A 21,117-nucleotide genomic window follows, 5' to 3' on the forward strand; every position below is an offset into this window, starting at 1 on the left:
TGTGAAAAAATTAACGTTTTTTTTACTTTGATTGCATTTGGCGGTGAAATGGTGGCATGAAATATACCAAAATGGGCCTAGATCAATACTTGGGGTTGTCTACTACACTACACTAAAGCTAAAATTAACCCTAGAAGCTCCCTACATGCTCCCTAATTAACCCCTTCACTGCTGGGCATAATACACGTATTGTTCGCAGTGGCATTTAGCAGCCTTCTAATTACCAAAAAGCAAAGCCATATATGTCTGCTATTTCTGAACAAAGGGGATCCCAGAGAAGAATTTACAACCATTTATGCTATAATTGCACAAGCTATTTGTAAATAATTTCAGTGAGAAACCTAAAGTTTGTGAAAAAATTTGTGAAAAAGTGAACAATTTTTTTTATTTGATCGCATTTGGCGGTGAAATAGTGGCATGAAATATACCAAAATGGGCCTAGATCAATACTTTGGGATGTCTTTGAAAAAAAAAATATATACATGTCAATGGATATTCAGGGATTCCTGAAAGATATCAGTGTTCGAATGTAACTAGCGTTAATTTTGAAAAAAAATGGTTTGAAAATAGCAAAATGCTACTTGTATTTATGGCCCTATAACTTGCAAAAAAAGCAAAGAACATGTAAACATTGGGTATTTCTAAACTCTGGACAAAATTTAGAAACTATTTAGCATGGGTGTTTTTTAGTGGTTGTAGATATGTAACAGATTTTGGGGTTCAAAGTTAGAAAAAGTGTGTTTTTTTCCATTTTTTCCTCATATTTTATAATGTTTTTTTATAGTAAATTAGATATGATGAAAATAATGGTATCTTTAGAAAGTCCATTTAATGGCGAGAAAAACGGTATATAATATGTGTGGGTACAGTAAATGAGTAAGAGGAAAATTACAGCTAAACACAAACACCGCAAAAATGTAAAAATAGCCTTGGTCCCAAACAGACAGAATGGAAAAGTGCTGCGGTCATTAAGGGGTTAACCCTTTCAGGTCCTATAAATTAAATAAAACCTGCAGCTGGCAGGTTTTATTTAATTTCCGCGCCATACTTTTGAATTTCTCAGCTAAATAGCAAGTCCACCGCTAGATGGCACTATTTAGCTGTGAAATTCAAAATTGGAAATGTCGGAATATATCCGGCGTTTGACTGCATGTGGTAAAACCCATTGTCAGATATATTCTGACATAGGACCTGAAAGGGATAGAAAAATCAAAATTAAATTTGCATGATTCAGATAGAGCATGTCATTTTAAGACACTTTTAAATTCACTTCTATTTTCAAATGTGCTTCGTTCTCTTGGTATCCCTTGTTGAAAAAGAATACGCACATATCCTACACTAGTGAGAGCTAGCTTCTGATTGGTGCTTGCACACATTTAACTCTTGTGATTGGCTATCTAGATATGTTCATCTAGCTGCCAGTAGTGCAATGCTATTCCTTCAGCAAAGGATAAGAAGAGAATGAAGCAAATGTGATAAAAAAAGTAAATTGGAAAGTTGTTTAAAATTGTATGTTCTATCCAAATCATGAAAGAAAATTTTGGGTTTCTGTCCCTTTAAGTTGCTTTTGCTTCCTCTTCTCTACACTATTTTTTTGCAGTATATTCACTTTAATTAACTATATTCATTTTTGTTTCTTCTGGAATTTAAGTTTGAGTCGTGGACCATGATTGATCCTATCTCCAGTGATGCCATTGGCAAACGCATTATTTGCGATGGAGAATGTGCAACAGTGCGCTACGTTGGAAATGTACCGCCCACCCAAGGTATTCATTCTTTACAGAAACACTGAAAGTATTTTCAATTATTGGGACCAGATGACCAATAGCCTGCGTCTGTTGGATATGATCAATGTCTGGGCTTCTAAACCTATTTCCCTCTTCATGCAATACAAACAAAATCTAGCAAGCATATGATAGAAAGGATTTGTGCTTTCCTCCCTACCCCCCCCAAAAAAAGTAAATGTGTAATAGACTGAACATTCTACTTAAAGCGACACTGTACAGTAAAAGGGTCATGAAAATCAAAATTAAACTTGCATGATTCAGACACAGCATGCAATTTTAAGAGACTTTTGAATTTACTTCTGTTAGTTGACATTACAGAACTACTTTCACATATTTTTTGTAGAAAAGTCCTCTACTGAGCATGGGCAATAAACTGACTGCAGCTAGAGCAGGTGTCTCCTAGCAACCACATCAAAGGTAAAACTCCAACTCTGCCTTCCTGTAGAGACCATAGCCCCCTTATTGGGCAGTTACAGGAAGTAATGGACTCAAATTAAGTTAAAAAAAATAATAGGTAAAATCCTTTTAAAATGATGAATAATACGTATTGCAATGATTTATTTAACATATTATTATTATTAATATTATTGTTGTTATTTGAAGTGTGCCAACAGATTCCGCAGCGCTAACATATAACCAATATACAAAATTCTTTATATCCCTTTAACTATGTGTTTAACCCCACTTTGCTGGTGTTAACACATAATATGCTAGTAATAGTGTAATAATAAAATGCTTTAAACCAATAGGATCCTTTTCTTCTTTTACTTTAGTCTCTTTGATGTTCTTCTATTATGGGTGATGGTTTAAATGAACAAAGTAAACCATTTCACATTTATCGTCAACAATAAACCTAAAGGAACGATTTCCAACACATTCAGTATTCTGCAGCTGGTATAAAACATCATTGGAGCTGCATTATAGGGGAAGTACAGTACAGTTTCCCTTTAAGTGACAGACTGCAGCTGAAGGTAAGAGGTGAAGGAAGTGTCCTATACGTTACCAGCAATACTGTAATAACTGACCCCTAAGAGGTCATCAGTGAGCAAATGCTGCGATCTGGGTGGCATTATGAAGTAGTCGGTGGGGGCAGTGTTATAATTTCTAATATTATAGCATGTTCTGTTATCCAAAGCACAAAGAAATTGCATAATTTACCATAGTTATTTAATGACAACTTGAGCAATTCAGTTCATTTTAGCTTATTTCTCTTGTTAAGTGTGTTCAGTCCACGGGTCATCCATTACTTATGGGATATATTCTCCTTCCCAACAGGAACTTGCAAGAGGATCACCAAAGCAGAGCTGCTATATAGCTCCTCCCCTCACATGTCATATCCAGTCATTCTCTTGCAACCCTCAACAAAGAAGGAGGTCGCGAGAGGAGTCAGAGTTTTTACTTAATTATTCTTCAATCAAAAGTTTGTTATTTTAAATGGCCCCGGAGTGTGCTGTTTTTCTATCTCAGGCAGTATTTGGAAGAAGAAACTGCCTGCGTTTTCTATGATCTTAGCAGGCGTAACTAAGATCCACTGGCTGTTCTCGACATTCTGAGGAGTGGGGTAACTTCAGACAATGGGAATAGCATGCGGGGTCCCCCGCAAATGAGGTATGTGCAGTACAATATTTTCTGGGAATGGAATTGACTAAGAAAACACTGCTGTTACCCGTATGATGTAAGTACAGCCTTAAATGCAGTAGTAGTGACTGGTATCAGGCTGATAAATGTATGCACAGTAGAGTTATTTTCTAGGGACTAGAATTTGACTGAGAAAATACTGTTAATACTGAAATAATGCTTAAGCCTTATCTGCAGTGGAAGCGACTGGTAGCAGGCTTAGTGATAACTTTGCATGACATAAAAAGAAGTTTGTGTTTAAAACGTTTACTGGCATGTTATCCGTTTTGTGAGGTACTTTGGTGATAAATCCTTTTGGGCATGATTTTTTTCCACATGGCTAACGTATATTTCTGCATAGAAACTGTTATATCAGGTCTCCCACTGTTGTAAATGAGTGGGAGGGGCCTTTTTTTAGCGCCTTGTTGCGCAGTTAAAATTCTAGCACAGTCTTCCTGCTTCTTCCTCCTTGATCCAGGACGTCTCTAGAGAGCTCAGGGGTCTTCAAAATTCGTTTTTGAGGGAGGTAATCAGTCACAGCAGACCTGTGACAGTATGTTTGACTGTGATAAAAGCGTTAAATCTTAATTTGATATCCGTTTTTTGGGTACTGAGGGGTTAATCATCCTTTTGCTAATGGGTGCAATCCTCTGCTAATTAATACATTTAAAGAATTGTTGACTATAACTGAATTAGTTCTTTGTTATTCAACTGTGTTTTTTTAAAAGCGCTGCAGCGTTTTTTATATTGCTTGTAAACTTATTGAAAGTAATTTCCAAGCTTGCTAGCTTCATTGCTAGTCTGTTTAAACATGTCTGATACAGAGGAATCTGCTTGTTCATTATGTTTAAAAGCCGATGTGGAGCCCAATAGAAATATGTGTACCAATTGTATTGATATTACTTTGAATAAAAGTCAATCTGTACCGATAAAGAAATTATCACCAGACAACGAGGGGGAAGTTATGCCGTCTAACTCTCCTCACGTGTCAGTACCTTCGTCTCCCGCTCGGGAGGTGCGTGAGATTGAGGCGCCAAGTACATCAAGGCCCTTACAAATCACTTTACATGATATGGCTAATGTTATGAAAGAAGTATTATACAATATGCCCGAGTTAAGAGACAAGCGCAACAGCTCTGGGTTAAGGACAGAGCGCGCCGATGACACGAGAGCCATGTCTGATACTGCGTCACAATTTGCAGAACATGAGGACAGAGAGCTTCATTCTGTGGGTGACGGTTCTGATTCGGGGAGACCGGATTCAGAAATTTCAAATTTTAAATTTAAGCTTGAGAACCTCCGCGTGTTGCTAAGGGAGGTGTTAGCGGCTCTGAATGATTGTGACACGGTGGCAATCCCAGAGAAATTATGTAGGCTGGATAAATACTATGCGGTACCGGTGTGTACTGACGTTTTTCCTATACCAAAGAGGCTTACAGAGATTATTAGCAAGGAGTGGGATAGACCCGGTGTGCCTTTTTCCCCTCCTCCAATATTTAGAAAAATGTTCCCTATAGACGCCACCACACGAGACTTATGGCAGACGGTCCCTAAGGTGGAGGGAACAGTTTCTACTTTAGCCAAGCGTACCACTATCCCGGTGGAGGACAGCTGTGCTTTCTCAGATCCAATGGTTTTATATTACAGCCTCTTGCATGCAATGCGCCTGTCACTGCTGCAGCGGCATTCTGGTTTGAGTCTCTGGAAGAGGCGATTCGCACAGCACCATTGGATGAGTCTTTGAGCAAGATTAGAACCCTTAAGCTGGCTAATGCGTTTGTTTCGGATGCCATAGTGCATTTAACCAAACTTACGGCTAAGAATTCCGGATTCGCCATACAGGCGCGCAGAGCGCTATGGCTTAAATCCTGGTCAGCAGATGTAACTTCTAAGTCTAAACTACTGAACATTCCTTTCAAAGGGCAGACCTTATTCGGGCCCGGCTTGAAGGAAATTATTGCTGACATTACTGGAGGTAAGGGCCACACCCTTCCTCAGGACAGGGCCAAATCAAAGGCCAAACAGTCTAATTTTCGTGCCTTTCGTAATTTCAAGACAGGAGCAGCATCAACTTCCTCCCCAAAACAGGAAGGAACTACTGCTCGTTACAGACAGGGTTGGAAAGGCAACCAGTCATGGAACAAGGGCAAGCAGGCCAGAAAGCCTACTTCAGCCCCTAAGACAGCATGAAGACAGGGCCCCCTTTCCGGAGACGGATCTAGTGGGGGGCAGACTTTCTCTATTCGCCCAGGCTTGGGCAAGAGATGTACAGGATCCCTGGACGTTGGAGATTATATCTCAGGGATACCTTCTGGATTTCAAAACTTCTCCTCCACAAGGGAGGTTTCATCTGTCAAGGTCATCAACAAACCTAGTAAAGAAAGAGGCATTTCTACAATGTGTACAAGACCTCTTAGTGATGGGAGTGATCCACCCAGTTCCGCGAACGGAACAGGGGCAAGGGTTTTATTCAAATCTGTTTGTGGTTCCCAAAAAAGAGGGAACCTTCAGACCAATCTTAGACTTAAAAATCTTAAACAAGTTCCTAAGGGTTCCATCGTTCAAGATGGAAACCATTCGGACCATCCTACCCATGATCCAAGAGGGTCAATATATGACCACAGTGGACTTAAAGGATGCCTACCTTCACATACCGATTCACAAAGATCATTATCGGTACCTAAGGTTTGCCTTTCTAGACAGGCATTACCAGTTTGTAGCTCTTCCCTTCGGGTTAGCTACGGCCCCGAGAATTTTTACAAAGGTTCTGGGCTCACTTCTGGCGGTACTAAGACCACGAGGCATAGCGGTGGCTCCGTACCTAGACGATATTCTGATACAAGCATCAAGTTTTCAAAATGCAAAGTCTCATACAGAGATAGTTCTAGCATTTCTGAGGTCGCATGGGTGGAAAGTGAACGTGGAAAAGAGTTCTCTGTTACCACTCACAAGGGTCCCTTTTCTAGGGACTCTTATAGATTCTGTAGAGATGAAAATTTACCTGACGGAGTCCAGGTTATCAAAGATTCTCAATGCTTGCCGTGTCCTTCACTCCATTCCAAGCCCATCAATAGCTCAGTGCATGGAAGTAATCGGCTTAATGGTCGCGGCAATGGACATAGTGCCATTTGCGCGCCTACATCTCAGACCGCTGCAACTATGCATGCTAAGTCAATGGAACGGGGATTACTCAGATCTGTCCCCTTTGCTAATTCTGGACCAGGAGACCAGAGATTCTCTTCTCTGGTGGTTGTCACGGGTTCATCTGTCCGAAGGAATGACTTTTCGCAGACCAGATTGGACAATTGTAACAACAGATGCCAGCCTACTAGGCTGGGGAGCAGTCTGGAGCTCCCTGAAGGCTCAGGGATCGTGGACTCAGGAGGAGAAACTCCTCCCGATAAACATTCTAGAATTAAGAGCAATATTCAATGCTCTTCTAGCTTGGCCTCAGTTAGCAACACTGAGGTTCATCAGATTTCAGTCGGACAACATCACGACTGTGGCTTACATCAATCATCAAGGGGGAACCAGGAGTTCCCTAGCGATGTTGGAAGTCTCGAAGATAATTCGCTGGGCAGAGTCTCACTCTTGCCACCTGTTAGCGATCTACATCCCAGGCGTGGAGGACTGGGAGTCAGATTTTCTAAGTCGCCAGACCTTTCATCCGGGGGAGTGGGAACTTCACCCGGAGGTATTTTCTCAACTGATTTGTCGTTGGGGCAAACCGGATCTGGATCTCATGGCATCTCGCCAGAATGCCAAGCTTCCTTGTTACGGATCCAGGTCCAGGGACCCGGGAGCGGTGCTGGTAGATGCACTAGCAGCCCCTTGGGTTTTCAACATAGCTTATGTGTTTCCACCTTTTCCTTTGCTACCTCGACTGATTGCCAGGATCAAACAGGCGAGAGCATCAGTGATTCTGATAGCGCCTGCGTGGCCACGCAGGACCTGGTATGCAGACCTAGTGGACATGTCTTCCTGTCCACCATGGTCTCTACCCCTGAGGCAGGACCTTCTAATTCAGGGTCCTTTCAACCATCCAAACCTAATTTCTCTGAGGCTGACTGCTTGGAAATTGAACGCTTGATTCTATCAAAGCGTGGGTTTTCGGATTCGGTTATTGATACATTAATACAGGCTCAGAAACCTGTTACCAGAAAAATTTACCACAAGATATGGCGTAAATAGTTATATTGGTGTGAATCCAAGAGTTACTCATGGAGTAAGGTTAGGATTCCTAGGATATTGTCTTTTCTACAAGAGGGTTTAGAAAAGGGCTTATCCGCTAGTTCACTAAAGGGACAGATTTCTGCTCTGTCTATTCTTTTACACAAGCGTCTGGCAGAGAATCCAGACGTCCAGGCTTTTTGTCAGGCTTTGGCTAGGATTAAGCCTGTGTTTAAAGCTGTTGCTCCTCCGTGGAGCTTAAACTTGGTTCTTAAAGTTCTTCAGGGTGTTCCGTTTGAGCCCCTTCATTCCATTGATATTAAGCTTTTATCTTGGAAAGTTCTGTTTTTGATGGCTATTAACTCGGCTCGAAGAGTCTCTGAGTTATCTGCCTTACATTGTGATTCTCCTTATCTGACCTTTCATTCAGACAAGGTAGTCCTGCGTACTAAACCTGGGTTTTTACCTAAGGTTGTTTCTAACAGGAATATCAATCAAGAGATTGTTGTTCCATCATTATGTCCTATTCCTTCTTCAAAGAAGGAACGTCTTTTGCATAATCTAGACGTGGTCCGTGCCCTGAAGTTCTACTTACAGGCAACTAAAGATTTTCGACAAACTTCTTCTCTGTTTGTCGTTTACTCTGGACAGAGGAGAGGTCAAAAGGCTTCGGCTACCTCTCTCTCTTTTTGGCTTCGTAGCATAATACTCTTAGCCTACGAGACTGCTGGACAGCAGCCTCCTGAAAAAATTACAGCTCATTCCACTAGAGCTGTGGCTTCCACCTGGGCCTTTAAGAATGAGGCCTCTGTTGAACAGATTTGCAAGGCTGCAACTTGGTCTTCACTTCATACTTTTTACAAATTTGACAAATTTGACACTTTTGCTTCTTCGGAGGCTGTTTTTGGGAGAAAGGTTCTACAGGCAGTGGTTCCTTCAGTTTAAAGGGACACTGAACCCACATTTTTTCTTTCATGATTCAGATAGAGCATGCGGTTTTAAGCAACTTTCTAATTTACACCTATTATCAATTTTTCTTCGTTCTCTTGCTTTCTTTATTTGAAAAAGAAGGCATCTAAGCTATTTTTTTGGTTCAGAACCATGTAAAGCACTTGTTTATTGGTGGGTGAATTTACCAACCAATCAGCAAGAACAACCCAGTTTGTTCACCAAAAATGGGCCGGCATCTAAACTTACATTCTTGCATTTCAAATAAAGATACCAAGAGAATGAAGACAATTTGATAATAGGAGTAAATTAGAAAGTTGCTTAAAATTGCATGCTTTATCTGAATCACAAAAGAAAAAATTTGGGTTCAGTGTCCCTTTAATGTTCCTGCCTTGTCCCTCCTATCATCCGTGTACTTTAGCTTTGGTATTGGTATCCCATAAGTAATGGATGACCCGTGGACTGAACACACTTAACAAGAGAAAACATAATTTATGCTTACCTGATAAATTTATTTCTCTTGTAGTGTGTTCAGTCCACGGCCCGCCCTGTCTTTTTGAGGCAGGTTCTAAATTTTAAATTATAACTCCAGTCACCACTGCACCCTATAGTTTCTCCTTTCTCGTCTTGTTTCGGTCAAATGACTGGATATGACATGTGAGGGGAGGAGCTATATAGCAGCTCTGCTTGGGTGATCCTCTTGCAACTTCCTGTTGGGAAGGAGAATATATCCCATAAGTAATGGATGACCCGTGGACTGAACACACTACAAGAGAAATAAATTTATCAGGTAAGCATAAATTATGTTTTTTGGCTAACATTTTAGCCAGGTAGTAAGTCAAATCAGCCAGATGGTGCACACATTAAAAAGTTCCTGGGGAGAACACTGCTAGTAGGTTTTATGTATTACTAACCACAGTGAATATTATTATTTTTTGAGTTTATTTGTTATATGCTATTTTGATGGTTAATGAATTTCCATGAGAAGATAATGAGCTGTTGGAGCATTTTCTGGACCCTAAGATGCAGGCTAAATTGAATTAAAGGACCAGTAAATACAGTAGATTTGCATAATCAACACATGCATGATAAAATGGCAATGCAATAACATTTAGTCTGAACTTCAAATAAGTAGTAGATTTTTTTTTCTGACAAATTTCAGTTATGTCTATTTCCACACTTCCTGTATCACGTGACAGCCATCAGCCAATCAGAAATGCATATATGTATATTCTGTGAATCCTTGCACATGCTCAGTAGAAGCTGCTGACTCAAATATAAGACTGTGCACATTTTGGAAAGTTGTTTAAAATGGTTGCATGCTCTATCTGAATCATGAAAGTTTAATTTTGGCTTGAGTGTCCCTTTAATGAATTGGTATCCTTGAACAGTCTGTTTAAAATTGTGCATTGTGTCATTTGAAGGACCTTGGCTTGGTGTAGAATGGGACAATCCTCAAAGGGGAAAACATGATGGAACACATAACGGAGAAAAATATTTTACATGCAGGTAATGCAGACTATAAATTGGTGCTGATTATTATTGTTTTTATCATAATTATTATTTTTTAAAAAATAAGATGATTTAGAAATGTTTTCCGTATTAAAATACACTGATAGAAATGAAAAAGATAATAATCTGCCCAGTGTTATCTCTACAGCAACCTCTAATATTCACTCATATACTTGGTATTTTTATTATTATTGTTATCATTTGTATAGTGCCACAACATTTCGTAGCGCTTTATTGGCACTTTTAATATGGGTTTTAAAGCAGAACATTTCGAAGTTTCCCTTTTAATTTTTTTTCTTTTAAAATACCAGATCTTGTTATTGCTTTTATACATAAATCATATACTGACTGCAGTAAATAATAGAATGTAATTGACTTATAATAATGTATTTTTATTTTAATATTACATTTGTAGAATTCCAGCTTTATATAATAATTAGATAAAAAGTACATTTTAACTAATCATCCATTCTAATTAATAAATAAGCAAATCAACTAATATTGCTCAATTTGTTCATTCATTAAAGGATAATGGAAAAAAATAAGTAATATGCAATGCTTTTTTATATTTAATTATTCCTTTAACAAATCAATTAATCACAAAAGTTTTGCTGATTTGTTTATTAGATGAGTAGTTAATATATACCTTTTGTTATTTATTTAACTCATAATAATAAAAAATGCACATTTAATTTTTTTTTTTTTTTAAAACCTCTTATTTTACATGTCTAAGGATAAATGGATTATATTGTTAATTAACTCCACTTTTTTAAAAACTTTTTTTTTTAGTCATCCTACAGGAGGGTCTTTTATTCGTCCAAAGAAGGCAGATTTTGGTGTTGATTTTTTAACTGCACTAAATAAACGTTATGGATTGAAAGTTGAGCAGACAGAGGAACTCGTTCTAGGAAAAAGAACAGTGGAACTTGTGGGGTTCGAGTCTGTTCATGAAGAACAAAGGTAAATCAGAAAAGGTAGTTTTAAACTTAAAAGTAGCACCAAATTTGACGAACATAAATGAATTTCATGACCACTTGAGTAAATGTTATTTTCTTCATAAATGGAAAGAGTCCACAGCTGCATTCATTACTTTTGGGAATTTAGGCCACCAGGAGGAGGCAAAGACAGCCCAGCCAAAGGCTTAAATACTCCTCCCACTTCCCTCATCCCCCAGTCATTCTTTGCCTTTCGTCCCAGGAGGTTGGCAGAGAAGTGTCAGAAGTTTTTCGATAGTCTCTTATGGAGGGTAGTACTCTTCGGCATCGTACTGGCGTTTTAAGTAGTCCTGTCGGCCTCTCAGTGAGAACATGGGTGAAAGTTAGAGTTCGGAGATGCAGGGAGAGTCTTTCTGCGAAACCATCCCGACTCATATTAAAAGCTCCACAAGCAATTGGCATTGACGAGTTTCGCCAGGGCAGAGGCGGGCAGAGGCGACGCTACTATCTGTCACACTTGAAGGGCCGTGTTCCTGTTCCACGGCGTAGATTTCGGTAAGATCGTTTCATTTTACTTTCATCATGGGTGTATTGTAATTTCAACTGTTTATCCGAGAGGGGCTGCAACCTTTCGGGGATAACTTTAACATAGGGTCTCAGTGAGGCTCCTTTTTGTATCTAGGAATCAAGGGTTAATATCTCCTGAGGGGGATTATTGATCAGAGGGGTTTATAATCATGTTTATGTGATTCTGTCTGCTACTGTGTAGTGTTGCTCCGGCTCATGGCTATTTTGGAACATAACGGCCTATGTCTAGTGACGCGGCCTTTTCGGTCGGGCGCACTTTTGCATGGACTGCACGGTTTACCTTGTGACACCATTTCTGTTTTCCTGACTGCGTGGCGACGGAGAAATCCTGGTCCGCTGGTGTCTGGTTCTCTGGAGGTCTCTGATTCAGACTCTTCTTGCGAAGAATATGAATTGGCCCGGGTGATACATGCCCATCAATTATGTTCCGAATGCCGTTTAAGAGAGCTCTGTTCCTCGGGATTGGGGAATCGGGTGCTGACTGAGCCATCCGTCTCGGGGGATTCTATTTCTCACGAGACGAGTTCCCTACCATCAACTCTTACTACGCATGCAGGTAACCCAAACGCTACTTATTTTTTCTAGGGAGTGTGGCCTGTTCCCACCGGAGGTTATGACATGGTTCCGCATGGCCATACCTTTGGCGCTGGCACATCTGCACCTCCCGGGAGTGTGCTTACGATATTGTCCGTGTTTCGTTAACATGGGATCGCCTGGTCCAGTTCAGCCTTCCGGGGGAGCGACTGCCCCTGAGGCCTCAGGGGGTCAACCTTCGGGCTGGTGTTTCCTTTTTTCCCGGCGAAGGTATGTTGCGCCTTTCGTTATAGACTGGCACACCTTCGTGTCCTACTAAGGCACGTTTTTGGCATTGCTGGAGGATCCCACTCTTAATGGGTCTGGGGATTCTCAGTCTTACTCTTCGACTGGTTTTCATACATAGACATAAGGGGATGAAGTAATCTTCTTATAGTCTTTGTTATTTGTGTATCCTTTTCCAGTTCTGAGCTTGGAAGTTTCTGGCCCCTGTTGGGCAGGTCCTGCGGGTCTGTCCGTTCTTCCTGGGCGGTAACCTATGGGGTTGCCTTATCTTTTATTTTCATCCAGTGAGGATGATTTTTATTTGGTTTAAAGCTCATGTTGTGGTGTGATGTTTCCTTCAGGAAATTTCCTCTCTGGAATTGATACTCACGATTTTGTTTGCTCTGTTTACAAACGTCTGTCTGACTGTTCTTTATCCCTCCATCATCGAGGGAGACTCTGTTGGCTTGACAGTGCTGGGGCCCTTGGTTTCAGGCTGGTCCTGACTGGATACAAATCCTTCTGTATTTGAGGCCTAGTTCAGACCAGTGGCACCTTTTATGTCCGGTTGGTCCGGGGAGGGCGCCCAGTAATCACAATATGATTGTGTGATTGTCTTGTTTTACAAGCTTCAATAAGCATCCTGAGAGGACTTGAGGGTCCGTGGTTGCTTAGGGGCATGGGGGATTGGTTCAGTTCTCATTCACCTTTCAATCTAGTGGACCGGGATTGAAAGGCGACATGCTCAGTTGTTTCCCAATTTTTCGGGTACTAGAGTGTTCCTTCCCGTTGTGGGTTGGGGGCTTGGAGGATTTAGGTCCTTCATACCACAGTTCTTACGGTTTTGCCTTTCATGGTCTCTTAGGAAGTTTCCTTTTAGGACTTATTCCATTTAGAGGTTCTCTTCCTTTGGGTCGAGACTTTCTGGACTTCGTCCGTTTTTTTGTGGCGGCTTTGGCCGCTTAATTAGGAAGTGAAGGCCGTGAGGCTCTGTCTTCCTTCGGGAGTTAGTCATCTCCATATTAGGGGCGATAGGTGTTGTCTCTTTTTCCAAGCTTTTTGCTTAGGGGAACTGCCTAGGTTCGGGATGCTTGCATTCTTCTCCCTTGGGTGTGGTCCTCTGGAACGATAATCTCAAAGGATTATGGAGACTAGCCTTTCTTCTACTCTCTTTCGGGTGACTCTGTTCTCATTTTCATTTCCCTTACTGCTGCCCTTGGGGCCTTTGAGCTCTAGAGAAATTGCGTGACTTTGTCGCGGCCTAGTACTGTCCTGTACCCGTTCTCCGGGTTTCCCGGTTCTTATCCCCTGTAAGGTCTGATTGCTTCAGACGGGATATCTTGTGTTCCCTGAGGGTGTCGTTCGTTCTAGGATGATTCTGGGTCCCGGGTCTGGAGATCTTGTCTTGGATCCTTCTTGGATGTCTGGAGACTTATGATCCGATGGACTGGTTTGGGACGACCCAGTTTTTTTCAGGGACCCTATGTTGTGACATAGGGGGCTAGCTCATTGGGCTTGCAAGCAGGTAGGCCAGAGTTCTCATCTACCTTTGGGTACTGGTTATAAACTTTAAGGCCTGACTTGTCCTTCGGACGGAGTGTGCTCCTCTATGTGGAGATTTTTCTATATTGGGTCAACAGTGGTGTCTGGATAATTTTTCATTCGGTTCGTGTTTTGATCATCCTATTGCTTCATGTCTTGTGGACATGTATGCTCTTCTTATCTGTGCCCCTTCCCTTTCGAGGTGATAGTTTATCTTCCTTATGAGTGGGGGTTTCCTCTCTCTGGAGGGTCCTTCTCCTGCCCTGTATGTAGGAGGTTGGATTAGGTGGCTTATTTCTGTAAGGGGCAGCATCTGAGTTGTGACAGGTCTTCCTACGGATCTATTGCACTTTTCTCTCCAGATCCTAGGGGGTTCTCATTGGGAGTGCCTTATTTTGGAGGAGCGGATTGGGTTGGCACCCGAGCTCTGTTGGGGTGGGTGAGTCCCCTCTTATTTTCTTCCATTCCCTGGGGGCTTGTGGTTGGGGTCTTCTGTCCCCCTGTCTATCAGACATGTCTCTCGCTTGGGCTGGTCTGGTGTTAGAGCAGGATCTGGCGGCTCTTTGATAGCCTGCCTCGTTATCCGCTGGTTAGTGGATACTTAGCAATGACTGCAGTGTGCAGGTTTTTTTGCTTTAGGTGATGTTCGTTAGTCCTATCTGAGCTTGCTGCACAAGGTTTCATTCTGAATATTTCGGTATTCTGAGATACCTTTTTGCGACTTGGGCACCTTCGTCTTCAGTTGCTTTCTAGAGTGCGGTTGTACTGTGTTAGGGGAAGATCCTCTCTCTGTTTCAGACTCCCGGCCTTATCCCGTGGTTTCTGTATTTCTGGGGTCTGGGCGTTGCCTCCCCTTGTTTTTATGAGACGGGATGGATCTCTGTTAGCCTGACCTGGTTTCTCTGGTTTTTTCTCTGTGTTTTTGTGCCCTTTTTAGGGTTTTTCTGGAGTTCCTTATGCTAGCTGGAAGCTAGCTCAGCATACTAATGCACTGTAGCAAACCGAGGGTTGCAAGTTCGATCCCCGGCGAGGTCTACTCAGCCTTTCCACCTTTCGAGGTTGATAAAATGAGCAGCACCTTGAGTCTCTTAAGGGGAATTAGCCATGCTTTTTACTTGTACAATCATGTTTTCACCCTGCCTTCTCTTCTTTGTGGAAGAATACGGTAGTTTGTTCCCTTTCTTTAGTAAGGGGTGTGTTGTTTGGAGACCGACTGCAGGGGACGGTGTCTCTTGGAGGCTGTTGACTCAGTAGAGTCTAGTTCCTGCAGTCTCTAGCAAGGCTGCGGACTATCTGCTGGTCAGTGTTGGACCTTTTCCTTTTTTTTTTTCTTCCAAAGTTGTTCTCGGCTTTGGACGAAGCAGGATTTTATTTGGTAGGGGTTTTCAGGCCAGGTTCCCTCAGAATGGGCTGCCTCTATAGCTTGGGTATTGTTTTCCCAAAAGTAATGAATGCAGCTGTGGACTCTTTCCATTTATGAAGAAAAACATAAATTATGCTTACCTGATCATTTTCTTCAGATGGTAAGAGTCCACAGCTCCCCGCCCATATTTTTTCTGTGGGGCGTCTGTTGTTTTTGTTCTTCTGGCACCTTTTAGCCCTGATGTTTCTTCTACTGTTCCTTGTTTCTCTGCAGAATGACTGGGGGATGAGGGAAGTGGGAGGGGTATTCAAGCCTTTGGCTGGGGTGTCTTTGCCTCCTCCTGGTGGCCAGATTCAGAATTCCCAAAAGTAATGAATGCAGCTGTGGACTCCATCTGAAGAAAAGAAAATGATCAGGTAAGCATAATTTAAGTTTTTGGGTGCCTGTGTATTCTTAGGGCTTGTTTCCATTGAGCTGTAAAAAATGGAGCTGTATGCTACCAAAGTTGCCGTCGGCTAAAATTAGTTTACCTCTCCATTTTAGTACCAGGTTTTATTTAAATATTTCCGCAGTGCATGCAGTCACTCTTTTCGTGTAGGTGTAAGTTAATATGTTAACGCTTCCATCTGACGTCTGATTTCTTGAAAATTGTGACATAACAAGTTAGTTGCTATGGTAACCTTACTTAACACTATAAACTTTACGTTTAACGTCTGCGCTCCTTACCTGTGATCACCTCTGAAGAGAAACAAAAACAAAGATACACTTATTTATAATGCATATTTTGTAACTATAAGCAAATACTACTTTTTATTATAATTACATTTTCTACTTTATTAATATATGTAATATTTATTGCTGCCCTAGGCATAGGTCTATTTTTAATTTGTAGATATATGCTTGCATACATTCTCAAATGTAAATACATATTGATATTTCCATAAGAACATAAGAGCAACTATTACTATATATGGGACAACAATTTTTTTTCTACATTGAAACACTTGCATTATTTGCAAGTTTTAAACATTCAATGGGAACTATGCCTCTAAAAGCAAATTTTTACTCTCTTACACCTAGTTGAGCTAGGTGTAAAATGTTTCAATGTATCAGCAGCCTGTATAATCAGTTTGTGCTTTCATTGGAAACCTGGTGTAAATTAGCGTTTAACGGCTTTCTATCGGTTGTGAAAATATTTTCAGCAGCCGAGCCTCAATATTGTGGTATAACACGCCTTTGAAAGCAGATGATACACGAAATTGCTTCCAACAGCATGTTTATCAGTTTGCGACCTTGTGCAAACCAAATTACGGCTCAGTGGAAACAAGCTCTTAGCTGGGGTTTATTATGCTCTTTTCTTATTTTATTTTCTACAGAAATATATATCCTAAATAATATTATACAATATGCATTCCTTAGCAGGCTAGCACATTTCCTACTTTATCTTGGCTTTCCTGAGCCAATAATCACCAATAGTTGTAAGTACCCCACGATACTGGGGAAAGGACCCAAAACAAAAAAGCCACTCCCATGAAACTTATAAAAGAGGCTCTCCCATCTTGCCGAGCATTCTTACTGCCCATTGCAGGATAGGCAGTTTCTCACATGTCTGCTTCTGCTCATGAGTTCCATCTTAAGGATTATTTGGTTTCTTAACCAAATATTAATGTGCAGTCAGTGATGGCTTACTTTCTATAGATATGTTTATGCTACATGGCATCCTTCTCTATGGAGGCTGCCATGTTTGTTTACCTTGATGATGTCATGGATTTCTGTTTGTACCAGGGCTAATTGATTTAGACAATCACATGACACTTGCTACCCGTGATCCCATGTTGGTTTGTGGAGAGGGTTATGCAAGTTCTGAGGCTGTCATTGTTGGCATTGCTCCTTCATTGTAATAGCAGTTTGAAACATAGAAACAGATTTTGACAGTAGATAAGACCCAGATTGGCCACCCAACTCATATGTCCATATTGTCGATAAAGTGTAAGCTGAATTAGCGTATAGGATAGATTTATGCTTATCCAAGACATTCTTGAGGTTCCCCACAGTGTTTGTCTTTACCACATCTAGAGATATAAAGGGCTAGATTACAAGTGGAGCGCTAATTTATCGTGATAAATAACCACCATTAGTGGCTGGTTATTGTTCAGATCTTTGGTTAATTTTATAAATGTGCCCCAAAATACAGTGGCGTGTATTTTATTCTAAACTTAAAATTGTGGCATTTTTTTTTTTTAATAAAATAACTGCACTATGCAGTTTTTGGGGGATAAGGTTGGCGGGTGTGGAGTGTTTTATATAAAAAAATGGCACTGAAAAGTGTTTTACATTGCGGTCTATTGGAACTATGTGTTCCCAGATAATATAATTTTTTCTTCAAAGAAGGAAAATTTGCTCAAAGTTTTCTGTAGATAAATAGAATACAAATGTCTATGATTCAACAACATTTTCTTTTGTGTGTGTCTTTTCTCTTTTTCTTTTGTTGAGTACTGGCTGTGGAGAGGCAAGATAATTGTAAATTGCCAAGTATACAGTATATACCATATTTTACTCCCTTTTTGTTATCCATTTCCCCACATTATAGTGTACTTCTGTTTGTGAGCACTACTTGTGGAGAGCCAAAGTATAAAAGTTGAGATTTTCTACGCTAAGTAAGGAGTGCATATTGTACTATATTATAATATTTACTGGTTTACACTTGTATCTCTAAGCCAAGCAGCCACCATGCACCACTAAACAATCCATTTCTAGCTGCAGAAAAAACCTTTGGGGATGAGATTTCCTTACATGGGCTGCTGTTTCAGTATGCTGTGTGACGAGAAGGTTTACAGATAGTGCGTAACATGTTTGTTGTGGACATTAGTAGGTTAACAGAAAGACAGCACATCTTGTTGATAGCAAGTAGTTGTGATTTAAAGGGTCTTTAAACTCAAAATGTAATATTATATAAAATGTTTTAATTATGGCCATTATAACAATTTCCCATTCACATTCATTATTTATTTTGCCTGATATTAAATATAAAAATGGTAGTTTTCCCTCTTGCCAAAAGAGACTGAAGTGCTGTCTGCTCAATTCAGTACCCTGACACTCCTACATGCTGCGTAGTGATTGGTTGAAACTTGCAAACCCCTTGGGTGTTTTTTATGGTATCTCCTGAACACAGCTCAGGAGATACCATAAAAAACACCCAAGGGGTTTGTCCTAGGACTTAAAAGCAATGCAAAATTACAATTGTAAATGCTTTAAAACATATTTATTTTGCATGAGAATCCTTTGCAATGTAGTGATTATAAGGGCATGCAAATCATAATTCAACTTTTATGATTCAGATAGAGCATGCAATTTTAAGAGATTTATTCTTTTCTTTTTTTTTTGCTTCTATTCTTAAAGGGACAGTCTACCATAGAATTGTTATTGTTTTAAAAGATAGATAATCCCTTTATTACCCATTCCCCAGTTTTGCATAACCAACACAGTTATATTAATACACTTTTTGTCTCTGTGATTATCTTATATCTAGGAACCTTCTTCCAGCCCCCTGATCACATGACTGTGACTGTTTATTATCTATTGTCTTAAATTTAGCATTGTTTTGTGCTAAATCTTAAATAACCCCCTGTGCCTGAACACAGTGTTATCTATATGGCCCACGTGTACTTTCTGTCTCTTTGTGTTGAAAAGAGATTTAAAAAGCATGTGATAAGAGGCAGCCCTCAAAGGCTTAGAAATTAGCATATGAGTCTACCTATGTTTAGTTTAAACTAAGAATACCAATAGAAAAAAGCAAATTTGATGATAAATGTAAATTGGAATGCTGATTAAAATTAAAAGTCCTATCTGAATAATGAAAGTTTAATGAATACTAGACTGTCCCTTTTAAATTTACATTTGCTTTATATCCTTTCTTGAAAAGCATACCTAGGTAGGATTAGGAGTAGCATTGGAGATGCTTATTGGTGGCTGGACATGTGCTGCTTTGGATCTCCCTTTTCAGGAGTAAAACACAGTTATATGCAAGTAATAGTGCAACAAAAAATTCTCTAACACAGATATAATAATGTTAAAAGGCATTAAACTCAATATTTCATTCCCTATTAAGGGCCAGATTACAAGTGGAGTGCTATTTAACGCTCCCGCTTCCGTGGAGAATTTCCTACAAAATGAAACATGTGGAATGCAGCGACGTAATTTTGCGCATGCGCAAATCATGGTAGGAAATCTCGAAAGAACACTGGCTGTACCACCTGATAAAAGAAGGGGGGGAAAACCTTTAGTTGATGGGGGACCAGGTAAACTTTTAACAATAGGAGTTGTAAATAAACAACTTATTGGAAAAGACAGCCCACCCCTGCAAAAAAAATAATGTATTTTACCATTTGTATATGAATTTACATATCTAAAACCATTAAAAAGAGGAAACAAAATATACGACTAATGTTCTTATTTTATCAGAAAGTAGATGTGCATTTATTTATTTTTAATACAGTCAACTGAACAAGTTACGGGACATTTCATTAAGAGAATGTGGAGTCAGCCATGCCGGCGATAAAGAAGATATCTACAATTCGTGCCCAAGTATCCTTTTAAAAGCTGTGCATGTTTACATTATTGCAAAGATTACCTTAGAATAAGATCAGTGAAATAAAATGTGTAATAGTCTGGATCAGACATCCTTAAACTTGGGCCTCCAGAGGATTTGGAACTACATTTACCATGATGCTCAGCCAGCATATCAGCTGGCTGAGTTTCATGGGAAATGTAGTTCTAATACCTCTGGAGGGCCAAGTTTGATGATGTCTAGTCTGGATTTATTAGTTTTATTTCTATTTGGAAATTTGGGCAAAAGATTATATTGTTTATAGAAAAGTAGCAATTGATTTTTCTACATTTTTTTTAAAATTCTGTTTAGTTACTTTTGTTGACCATAAAACGTCTCCACGAGTATGACAAGGTTTTATTTATCTTATTTGTATTACCAAATTAGCTATAATACCTTTTTAAATGCTGTCTTTTATATAAATAAAAAAAACATAATTTATGTAAGAACTTACCTGATAAATTCATTTCTTTCATATTGGCAAGAGTTCATGAGCTAGTGACGTATGGGATATACAATCCTACCAGGAGGGGCAAAGTTTCCCAAACCTCAAAATGCCTATAAATATACCCCTCACCACACCCACAATTCAGTTTTACAAATAGCCAAGTAGTGGGGTGAAAAAGAAAGGTGTAAAAAGCATCAACAAAGGAGTTTGGAAATAATTGTGCTTTATACAAAAAAATCATAACCACCATAAAAAGGGTGGGCCTCATGGACTCTTGCCAATATGAAAGAAACAAATTTATCAGGTAAGTTCTTACATAAATTATGTTTTCTTTCATGTAATTGGCAAGAGTCCATGAGCTAGTGACGTATGGGATAGCAATACCCAAGATGTGGAACTCCACGCAAGAGTTACTAGAGAGGGAGGGATAAAATAAAAAACAGCCATTTTTCGCTGAAGAAAATTAATCCACAACCCAAAATATAAGTGTATTCTCATAAATGAAAGGAAAACCTTAAAACATAAGCAGAAGAATCAAACTAAAACAGCTGCCTGAAGAACTTTCCTACCAAAAACTGCCTCCGAAGAAGCAAATACATCAAAACAGTAGAATTTAGTAAATGTATGCAAAGAAGACCAAGTTGCTGCTTTGCAAATCTGATCAACTGAAGCTTCTTTCCTAAAAGCCCACGAAGTGGAAACTGATCTAGTAGAATGAGCTGTAATTCTCTGAGGCGGGGCTTGACCCGACTCCAAATAAGCTTGAAGAATCAAAAGCTTTAACCATGATGCCAAGGAAACAG

The 21,117-nt window shown here is 39.9% G+C and overlaps 1 protein-coding gene across 4 annotated transcripts in view; it reads left to right on the top strand.

The window, feature by feature from the left end:
- The window catches only part of TBCE (tubulin folding cofactor E), a 143,651-nt gene that overhangs the window by 19,088 nt on the left and 103,446 nt on the right, over positions 1 to 21,117 (top strand). For all 4 annotated transcript variants that reach the window (XR_008402069.1, XR_008402070.1, XM_053711076.1 and 1 more), the window contains exons 2-5: positions 1,652 to 1,766; positions 9,947 to 10,031; positions 10,824 to 10,994; positions 19,756 to 19,844. Coding sequence is in view for 2 of the 4 variants with exons in the window: in XM_053711076.1 (XP_053567051.1) it covers positions 1,667 to 1,766; positions 9,947 to 10,031; positions 10,824 to 10,994; positions 19,756 to 19,844 (445 nt within the window). In the remaining 2 variants the exon portion in view is untranslated. The remainder of the gene's footprint in view (positions 1 to 1,651; positions 1,767 to 9,946; positions 10,032 to 10,823; positions 10,995 to 19,755; positions 19,845 to 21,117) is intronic.

The sequence above is a fragment of the Bombina bombina genome, chromosome 4 (genome assembly GCF_027579735.1).
Source record: "Bombina bombina isolate aBomBom1 chromosome 4, aBomBom1.pri, whole genome shotgun sequence".
NCBI lineage: Eukaryota > Metazoa > Chordata > Amphibia > Anura > Bombinatoridae > Bombina > Bombina bombina.